The following is an 11609-nucleotide window of genomic DNA, read 5'->3' as shown; positions in this document are numbered from 1 at the left end:
ACGTTTTTAAAAATCTCCATTATTAAAATTATGCACGTAAGGATAACTCATGAGTTTTTTTGGTTGATTAAATGACATTATGTCCAAATTTATTTAAGGATATTTCATTAAGGTAACTGAAAAAGACAAACAATAAAATAGGAAGTTTAAATTCATTTAAGCATATTTCATTAATGTAACTGAAAAGACAAGTAATAAATTAGGCAGTTTTATTCGTTTTAGGATATTTTATAAATGCAACTGAAAAAGACAAGCAAAAAAAAAGGAAATTTAATTAATAAAGTAAGAACATTTTCAAATGAGTACTTCTCTTTTAATAATATAGATTAAAACAGGGGGTTATTTACACTTAAAAACAATTTTAAGTTTTTTATAACGCAATAAAACAGTTTCTGCTCCTAGTACACTTTTTCTTAACTTTTCTTAACATATTTCATTCATTACTAACTAAAGTATAACTAGAATATAATTTATAGGACTCACTAATTTTTTATCTTTGTTTTCTACTCTTTTTTCTCAGATCTTGTTTTTTTTTCAGTTCATAAAATAAAAACACAATCTCATCTTTTTTTTTTCACAGCTTCTTTTCGCCGTGCTTCATGGTCCTCATCCGTGACTCTGATGAACCCCGGTTCGATTGCGGTTCGTCTTTTCTTTCGCCATGAATCAACACGACCAAGCTTCCTCCTCCACGTCATACCCCGCAACTCATCCGCCTCGCGCTGTGACAGTATGTCGTGGTGGGTGTGATGGTCGGAATCCACTACGGTGCGACACGGTGAAGCTCGGGCAACAATGAAGTTTTTTCCATATTTTTACATTTGGTCCTTTATTTTTTAGACTATTATTAATTTGGCCTAAACTATCAAATTCTTAGATACATCCCTTTTAACTGTCCAAAAACTTTTAATTATTTAATCCAGTCCTTACAATATGTAAATATGAATTTAAAATATAATATAACATATATGTACACAAAATTATTAAATGTCATAAATTGAGAAATGTACAAATGAATCGGAGTACATGTATCATTTTGTATAATATTGTACGCGTGGACAATAGAATATATGTGTACACGTTGAGAATATTGGACACACTGAGTAGCTTTCAAGTATCATTCAAAATGTGATTTTAGGTTTTGAGTTTTTAACTAGCCGATGTGATTTGCGGTTTTAGTGGAAAAACATGATTGTACAGTACTTGTTTTAATGATATACAATGTACACAAGTGAAGATGTGCACATCTATCTATATATATAAAGAAGAGTTCTCTTCACTTCTAGACCATCCACATAGGATGCCACATTAGAAAGTCGAAGGCTGTCGTCGCGCCACGTGTCCCTGAATTCAAAACACATCACTTTGTTAAATGAATATATCTCTTCGCATTTCCATACATACAGTAGTATGTAACTGACACTTTAATGCACATCAGTAAGCACTTATATGTATATAAAGAAATCCATCGCAACCACTACACGCAACCACTACATATCTTGACAATACTATAAGATCTTTTTAAAACAACTTTTAGTTATGGTTAAGAGATAAAACAGAGGAAAGACTGGACTTGCAGGCAGATAATGGAGTAACATAAGACGTCGTCGTCCTTGCTCAGTCACAAGCGCATCTAACATTACCAACGCCGTCTGACATCGGGTTCGTTCTGCTTATGTATCTTTAAAACATCCAAAAGTTGTTTTTTTTGGATCATTGAAAAGTATTCTTATTCAGAGATTATATGTTTGTTAGTATTGATTGTATAGGATGTTTAGGCATATATATTAAACAAGTATGTTTACAGATACAAAATAGTACTCGATTTCTGTTACATATTGTAATAGTGGATTAGACTAAAAAGAAAAAAATGTGCTTATAATATGTTTTAGTTTTTAGTTTGAAGGAAAAAAAAAATAATAATAAATAGATGTAGTGTATTATACGGAGATTATTATGATTTTGAAACTAAAACAAATATATAGGAAAATTGCACATTTTGGATGTGAGTGCAATTCATATTAACCGGGTTTAGTTTAGAGTGCAATATTATCCTCAAAAAAAATATTTAGATAGAAATTATATTTATATCCACAAACTAGATAATTTAAGTTTTATAAAAAAATTTAAATCTGTGTACATTAATTATTTTACTTAATTTTTTAAAAGTTATGTTTTGAACGTCAGAAATATTATTATCACTATTTTATAAATATATTCTTAATTTTAATATTTAAAGATTAGATGAAATAATTTATAAGAAATGTCTTCTTTTACTATCAATTTGAGATGTTAATATATTCATATTTTAGATTTACAAATAGTTTTAATACAAATATCGAAAAGTATATATAGTTATTCTATTAACTAAGTTGTACTATATCGTAATAAAATAATTTTAAAATAATAGTTAGTTTAATATGTATTTTGCTGATTTATAATATTTTTGTACATAATAAATATATGGTCGTATAAGTTCTGTTTGTGCATATATCCTATAGCCAGATTAAAATTTTATATAAGTATAAATATATAATCATCAAAGCATATTATTTCTCGGTTTATTTGGTGTGTTTTACATTTGCTTTAGTATATCTCAAGAAAATTACTGTCATAACATAAAACAAAAATAAATCCACAAATATAACATAAATATAAAAAAAAACAACAAGTACTAATAGTAGCAATGACATTGTCCTAAACAACTACAAAATTAATTTTTAGTGACTAAGATTACCTCAAAGTTAAAACTTTATTTTCCAGAGTATTAGATACTCTGACATAATAAAAGAATTATGGTAATTGAAAACTCAATCTCATTCTCTTAACATAATCACAATTACAACCAACTGAACATAGAAGAAAATTTACACAAAATTATATATTTTATAAAAAAACGATAAATTGAATTCCGCGCGATTCGCGCGGACCTGCCCTAGTAAACACATATAAACATGTACAAATGTACACATGTACATATGTACACATATACACATATACACGTATAAACATGTACAAATTTACACATGTATGCATTCCAGACCCTGATTATGCAGTTATGTATGCAAATACAATATTAACAATTAAATACTACTTAAATAATCTAAATTAACTAATTAAGATGCAATAATAACATCTAAGTACTCATATTGTACACGTATATCTATTTCATAGTGTACATATGTACATCAACTTCAAAGTGTACATGTGTACACTACATATGTTCGTTAGATATAAACAAAATGCATCACAATTGCATAGAATATCACAATTAAAATAATATTATCTGCTTAGATCACAATTATATATCATGTTTTTCCACTAAACCGCAAATCTCATTGTCTGGTTAAGAACCCAAAAACTTAAAATCACATTTTGAATGATACTTGAAAGATACTCAGTGTGTCACATATCGTGAACGTGTACACATATATTATAATGTCCCTGTGTACAATATTATACTAAACGATACATGTACACCAATTCATTTATACATTTCTCAAATTATGATATTAAATAATTTTAATGATTTTGAGTATAGTTGATAAAAAGATGTATTTAGAGGTTTTTATTAAATTTATTTCTTCATTTCATTCGATAGGGTATAAAATGCAAATTTAGAAGTTTTAGGTTAACTGAAGAGGACTTTTGTAAATCTGAAAATTTTATGGCAATAGTGAAAATATTTAAAATTAGAAGGACCACATACAAAAAGGACCACATATGAAAATTAAAAAAACTTTTTTTTTAAAAAACCTAAAAGAAAAAAAATTAAAAAAACTTAATTTCAAGGTTCGACAATGGCGACGGCGGCTTCCCTTCATGGTCCATCAGAGGCACGAAGAGAGGCTGAGGTAACCACGAAGACCTCTTGGGACACCGTGGAAGAGAGGCTGAGGGAACGACGTTGAGGCTTCCCATCAGACTTGAGATACTGCAGAAGAGAAGATCTGTGTAGAAGAAAGGAGATGGTAGTGGAGCTCGTCGTACCTGTGAATTGCGGTGGAAAACTTGTCGACTGATATCAATCATGATATCTATGGTCTATCACGGTAAATCATTCACTATGAGCTGAATTCGTGGCTCAATCTGAATTTTGCAAAGATAATCTTTTGAAAAAAAAAGATTGGAAGTCAAAGGTTTTGAAATGAAGAAGATGAGAAAGTTTCAGAGAAACAAAAAAGTTAAAAGAGAGATGAAAGCGGATAAAGAAGATAAGAGAGAGAGATGAAAGTGGATCCTACTGCTTACAATATAGTTTTGTTTTAACTTGAAAAATTGAACGATATGTGATGAAGTTAGAGAAAATTGTGTCTGTAGCAGAAACTGCCTTATTGTGTTATAAATAACTTAAAACTATTTTTGAGTGTAATCTTATATATTAAAACAAAAGTCACAACCTTGATTCATGTGTAATTTTTTTTTAAAAAATGGACCTAATGAATCTATTCCTATAAAATCATGTTACATTTAATCTCTAATCTTATCATTTAAATTTGGGCCTACCAGAAATTTTTATTTGGCTATCAATAATTGTATTTAAAGAATAGATGATTCTTTGGATTTATAGATAGTATAAATTAAATAGATATAATTTAATGTTGTAATAATATACCTCCTTATGTTAAATATTTAAATATTTGTCGATGTTAACTTTTAAAATTAAAAAGATTTTTTTTAAAATAAAAAAAATCATGTTATCTAACAATGATTAATCTGTACTACCTTAAACCAATATAAACAAATTTTAAAATATATAGTTTATTTTAAAAATTAAACAAAGACTAAATGTTTAATTATTTACTCGATAATATAAATCTATGAAGCGAAAAGTTTAATTTTTTTAAAAAACTTTCTTAATTTTTGAAATGTTACAATATCTTTGAATATGACAATAAAACAATATTTTACTAATCTTATATATATAGTTTCGATTTTAATAATGAAATAATAATCCGAAAATATATATAGAAGAAGATACAAATACATGTGAAAGTTTAAAACAATCTATTCAATTAAAAAATATACCGTACACTTATTATGTTTTAAAAATTGATAGACACATATATTATAATATATACCAATTTAGAATTGAAAACAAAATATTTATATAAAAATAAATGAAAACAAAAATCCGCGCGGTTGCGCGGATCGAGATCTAGTTCTTTCTTAAAACAGTGTGAAGATCATTTTGCCGTTGATTATTTATTGTAATACACAAGTATTATTGAATCCCTTATAATTTAAAAGTAATGCATTATTAATGTATTCACACTATATTCGCTACGGGGCTGCTTCGTATCGATTTCAATTTAAGTATGCTGACATGTCGGTTTCACAATCGTTTAACAATTAATGTGTTCACATACTATTTTTTTTTTAATTCCACCGCCGACAATTTAATGTGTTCACACTAAATTTTTTTAATCAGCTCATTTTTAGTTCCTATATTTTTAACCTTTGTATTAGTGAATTGAAATTATATACATACAACTACTGAATAATATCATTTTCAAAGAAAGAAATTATAAAATCATAAGATTCGTATCAACTAAAATGCTGGAATGAGAATATTCTTAGAAATTGAAAATTTTGTATCTTGCCGAACTTAACCATGGTTGAGGCTTCTGTACACAAAGAAGATAAATAATTGTTATTGGTTATGAATTTAAGGAAAAAGAAGTAAAAAACACCACACAAAAAATCAGATCTTTAGTCTAGCCGAATATTGCTTTTCTTTACGGAGCTTTTATATCATACCAAGAATTAGAAACATAATCATATTGCTAAAAGAATCAGAAATCATAAAAGTTTTTAAGAAAAGGAAAATACGTGAAATCGATTGAAAAATAGAATTCAGGTGCCGAGTGAAGAGTTCACATTATTTTCTATGCAACTCTAACACTTTTCAATCGATTGTATCGTGTTTTTATTATATTTACCAAAAACGTTTTATAAGAAAATACACGTTATTGGTTTATAGACTACGTCCATTTTGCAACATGCCCAACAATATTGACACGACGCCCAATAATTTTACTGGTATTCTTGTAGTATGGTCGAATAATTATGTATGTTAATAAGCCCAGAATATTTGGTCTTACGTTATTCAAAATTTAATATTTTATATTATTTTATTTTTGGATTTTGAAGTTTTAAGTATATTTGGATTTTTGTTAAAAATACATAATTAAAATGGGTAATCGAACTCGAATCCGAACCCGCAATGATTCGAACCAAATCCAAACTAAATTTTGTAAATATCCGAATACGATTTAAATTTCTAACTCTAAAAATCCAAAATCTGAATAAATTAACTGAATCCGAGCGGACATATGTCCATCCCCATTAAAAACTATACAACAAATCTCTTATTACAACGTTCAATAAATAATCTAATAGAGAATTAAATGCGATCCATCCCACTGAGTTTTCAGTCACTTTTTGGAACTGCCTTCCATTCAAGGCTTACAAAGCTTATAAATTCCAACATAATTTCCAGTGAAAGTCCCAATATATAGACTACCGTTGGATTCGTTAACTTCGCTAACCAGATTATCCCCATTTTCTTCCCATATGCTCACTCCCTGGAGGTCTCTAGACTCTCTCCCATTAGAGTCGAGCACTACTGCTGATTGGTTCACGCCGTAGGAGTATGACATGGCCGAAACGACCCAAAACTTTTCAGTAGAACCGATTCTTCTGATACTCTCAGGGCTATTTATTAGAATGTTGAAGTCTTCAGAAGAACCAGCTTTAGGTCCTTTGATCCAATACCTCTTGATGTCATGCCCTGCCAACTGACTCACCAGCACAAACGAGCCGTTCGAGCTCACGGCACAGCCAGTTGAGCGAAATAGACCTTCCATCACTATTGTGACAACCTTAGTTGATGGATCGTACTTGTAGAGTGTTCCGGTCACATCCTCCAATGGCCAATCTCGATTGCTACATACATAACAAAAAAAATTACAAATATTTAGCAAGAAATAATGTTTCAAAACAAAATTATTTGAATATTTAATTACAAAAAATAATCTATCTGCCACACTTTCTTGATTAAATGATAATAAAAACAATAAATACATGAATAGTAGAAGAAGAGGAAGAAGAAACTTTACACTGGGTACGAGTTTGAGGTTAAGGAAGTGAAGTAGACGACACCAGTAGTTGGATCAACGTCAAGACCATCGAGATTCTTGATTGGCTTTCCATCAACACTATCGGCGATCTTCACTGCCAAACCACCTGCGGGAGAAACAACGTGAAGACCCAATGCAGCATCGGCTACGTAGAGATCACCTGTTTTCTCATTCAAGGCTATCCCTGCCGGCCGGCCGCAAAAGCCTAACAAAAGCGGTCCAACTATTCCATGGCACAAAGAAGACTTCCTGAATTGTAATAATGAACAATACAAACCAGTGAATAAAATATATATAAATTATGACAGTATCTCTTAGTTTTGCTTGTGTGTGTGTTACTGACGTTAGATAACAATTTCAACAAAACCCAGAAGCATAATAAGCATCAAAAGTTATGATCCTGAAGATGAAAATAACTTACGATAATGTCGTCATGTATACAAAATCGACAAAACCCGTCTCGGGAGTATACTTGAGGATTTTACCACCGTAGACTCCAGTGTAGAATCCTTTTCCGGTGGAATCAAAGGCTATAGATCGAGGGCCTGACACATCTCCCGGTAGCAGAAGTTTTTGGAAAAACGCGTCAACCGAGATAACTGCCGAACAAAGAGAAAGAAGAAGAGAAATTGTGGATAAAGATGATATCATATCGTTTCTTTAGTTTTTTTTTTTTTTCTGTTTCATGAGGCTTCTCGACCCGCGCGACTGCGCGGATTTTTGTTTTCATTTATTTTTATATAAACATTTTGTTTTCAATTCTAAATTGGCATATGATAACGCATATATTATCATATATGTGTCTATCAATTTTAAAAACATAGTAAGTTTACGGTATATTTTTTTATTGAATAGATTGTTTCAAACTTTCACATGTATTTGTATCTTCTTCTATATATATTTTCGGATTATAATTTCATTATTAAAATCGTAAATGTATATATAAAGATTAGTAAAATATTGTTTTATTGTCATATTCAAAAATATTGTAACAATTCACAAATTTAATTTTTTTTAAAAATTAAACTTTTCGCTTCATAGATTTATATTATCGAGTAAATAATTAAACATTTAGTTTTTGTTTAATTTTTAAAATAAACTATATAGTTTAAAATTTGTTTTCATTGGTTTAAAGTAGTAAAGATTAATCATTGTTAGATAATATGATTTTTGTTATTTTAAAAAAATCTTTATAATTAATAATTAACATATGGAGGTATAATATTACAACATTAAATTATATCTATTTAATTTATACTATCTATAAATCCAATGAATCATCTATTGTTTAAATCCAATTATTGATAGCCCAATAAAAATTTATGTTAGGTCCAAAATTTAAATAATAAAATTAGAGATTAAATGTAACATGACTTTCTAGAAATAGATCCATTAGGTCCATTTTAAAAAAAAAATCACACATGAATCAAGGTTGTGACTTCTGTTTTAATATATAAGATGTATGTCTATTTATAGGGTTTTTGATATTCTTTTTATGTTAACATTGACGCACATGTTACATTCTTATTTTTATTTAATTATATTTTTCGGAGACTACATATCTTTCTCTGGCGATTGACAGATTTTTGAACGAGTATTAAAATGTTAAATAGGTGTAATCATGTACATTTGCCGAAAACTCAGGGATACGGGTCAACGTGCATTCGGAAGACGCATCGGGCTTTTCGGTCCAGATTAAGGCCGAAATTTCGATTTGGGAAAAACGCTTAAGCCTACTTCAAATTTTGAAGAATTGAAAAGTATTAGGTACACGCGCTAAGCTACGGGAACATGTTAGTAAAATTTTGCTTTTGATGAAATTAATGATTAATGTTTGCTTCGCTTGAACAATCTAACTTTTCATTTAATAATATTTAGAAGATCTTTTGTTACCACAGACTTCTATCACCTCCTCTTTTCAACCTCTCATCATGTCTCTGTCTATTAAGCACATAACCATACAATTACCTATCATCAAAGAAAGTTTCCAGTTTTGGGATCTTCATCATCATTTATAAGTACTTGCCCAGTAAAGAAGATTCATCAAAAGCATGCAAAAGAGTTCTCTAGCTATCTCAGATTTGGTGGGGTTTGCTTTCCTGAAGAAAAAGATGAATCTTAAGCTCGAAATGCTAGATCACTATTAACACGAGCAGCTTCAAAGCATTTTCTTTATATCGAATCACCACATCGAAGACAAGAACAGAGACGCTTCTTTAAATCCATTCATGTTCTGTCTTTCTCTAAATTACACACAAGGTGTTGGATGACATAATGATGAGTCACATATACCAAACCGAAGGAAGTCAACCGGGACAATCATCTCAAACTGAAAGTATGAACCATAACAGAACCGATCTTCTGTTCTTTTTATTTATTTAAGTTTTGTTTCAGATAAATAATGAGAATGTGCCTTCCTTACGTTAAGGAACCAACTTCTCCACTTACCCATTTTCACGTACTTGCATGGAGAAGATGTCTCCACCTTCCTCATGTATTTGTTTCTATATAAATCAACGAAAAGCCAAAAAGACGCAAGAATTATTTGCCAAAAAGTTTGTGTGTTTTATTATGTTTCTCTTTAAACTTGTTCTAAAGCTGTGATTCGACGAGGTCACATCTATCACATACATTTAACGAAAAAGGTATCACAAAATATTTGAGTGCAATTCAGCTACTACATGTTGGATCAATTTAAACCAAATGGGTTTAATTAAAGTGTGAAAAGAAATGGGCCAATGGGCCAATGGGCCAATGTAATCAAAGCCTAATGGCATAAGTTAGTGAAGGATTGGGAAACATCCCACATCGCTTACAAGAGCTGAGCATGAGTTGTATATACAAGCTATTACACTTACCTTGTTTCAAACGGTTTAGAGGAAGAGATGGCTCTCTACGCGCGCGCCGTTGCCGTCCGGCCGGCTCCAGCTCAGGCGTCGTTTTGCCATAGTTAAGCTCAACGTTTTGCCATTTATTTCGGGAAAAAACAGCATGCAATTTTATTTAAAACGACAAGTAGTTTCTCTAGAAAATAAAAACGTCATGCATTTTATCCTCTCGAAAGTTTTAAACGAGATAAGAGAGAGTCTTGGGGAATAAGTTTCGGAACTGAACTTCCCTCGATCTCCGCGAAATTCTCGCCCACGTGCAGCAGCTGTTGCGGGAAGTGGGTCTTCTCCGTCTCTTTAAATATCGCCTCTCCTCTTCCTTCATTTCTCAACTTTTTCACATCGAAACCTACAACAAAAATTCCCTTAGCGTAAGTCACAAAACGAGAGTGTTTCGTAGAGTTCATAGTTCGATAGGGCGAACACAAGTGAAGCGTGATTCGTCTGCCATGGTTGTATCCTGGGACTCGATATTCGTACATTACTGTCTCACTAACGGAGCGAATATTTAGAGTTAAGGAAAGAGATTATATCTAGACTCCATGTTCATTTGCAAATACGATTTCTTATTGTTCTTATATTTTCTCTTTACGATCGTTTATTTCCTTAACATATCGCTTTTATTATTTCGTTTATTCAGTCTGGTTATCTGGCTTCTACAATCTTAACTCTAAATACGCTTTCTATCTAAAGCGTTTGATCGGATTGAAGAACGATCTATAAAAACGGGTTTTGGAACCGTGTTTGCGATTTGCTTTATAGCACTTCCGCGAAACGTTTGTAATTTATCTCATAAACGGTTTGCGTTTTGCTCTGTAGCACTACCGAAAAATGTTTATTCATATACGATTCATACAAACCTGTTATGGTTTCATTCAAACGATGGTTGCGATTTGCTATATGCTTATCCGCGAAATGTTTCTATGTTCTTTTGAAAACGAGTTTGCGATTTGCTTTATAGCCCTTCCGCGAAACGTTTCTTATTTGTTTCATAACGCTTTGCGGATTGCTTTCTGGCATTATCGCGAAACGTTTTTGATACATTATCAAAATGTTATTTACATGAATCGTTTTCAAAAACCGCTTTCTTAAGCGAGTTTGTGAAACATTCTAAGTCTATACAAAACGATTTCTGCGAACGCTTTTAAACGAGTTTGCAAAACGTTTTTCTCAAGACTTATATCGATATGATTTGGTTCAAACACCAAAAATGAAAATCGATTTTAGACTATTATTTTTTGCTTAAAAATAATATGTTATTTGTTGATTGGAGTACTAATCCGTCTTCATGTTTTCTCTACAGAAAAATGACGAACGATAACAACACCCCCATTGACACCAGTGATGTCACAACAACTCCACTCAACGTTGCAGCCACTGATGCAACTGTGACAACCGCTGGAAACATCACAGCGTCAACCGCTGCAGCAACAACAAGCACTATCCTCCTTGCGGGAAATGCTGCTGATGAAACCAATTTCCGTAGCCTATTCGGTGCTGGTCTTTATCAGACGGGTTCAGTTTCAGCAACTGCAAGTGGTCCGGTGGCAGTTCAAACTCCTCCGGCTGTCCCTAGTGT

General features: G+C 31.2%; 1 protein-coding gene across 1 annotated transcript; it reads right to left on the bottom strand.

Annotated features, from left to right (window-relative positions):
* Positions 1 to 6421: 6421 nt before the first annotated feature.
* Positions 6422 to 7793, bottom strand: LOC106299590 (protein STRICTOSIDINE SYNTHASE-LIKE 12-like). Its single transcript, XM_013735657.1, has 3 exons — positions 7564 to 7793; positions 7122 to 7391; positions 6422 to 6948 (listed from the first exon to the last, which is right to left on the bottom strand). The coding sequence occupies exons 1-3, from the start codon at positions 7791 to 7793 to the stop codon at positions 6462 to 6464; spliced, it is 987 nt and encodes a 328-aa protein (XP_013591111.1). The 3' UTR covers positions 6422 to 6461.
* Between the last annotated feature and the right edge of the window lie 3816 nt (positions 7794 to 11609).

This window comes from Brassica oleracea, chromosome C6 (genome assembly GCF_000695525.1).
Source record: "Brassica oleracea var. oleracea cultivar TO1000 chromosome C6, BOL, whole genome shotgun sequence".
Taxonomy (NCBI): domain Eukaryota; kingdom Viridiplantae; phylum Streptophyta; class Magnoliopsida; order Brassicales; family Brassicaceae; genus Brassica; species Brassica oleracea.
Note: the sequence above shows the minus strand (reverse complement) of the source record. Positions and strands in the feature narration are given on the sequence as shown.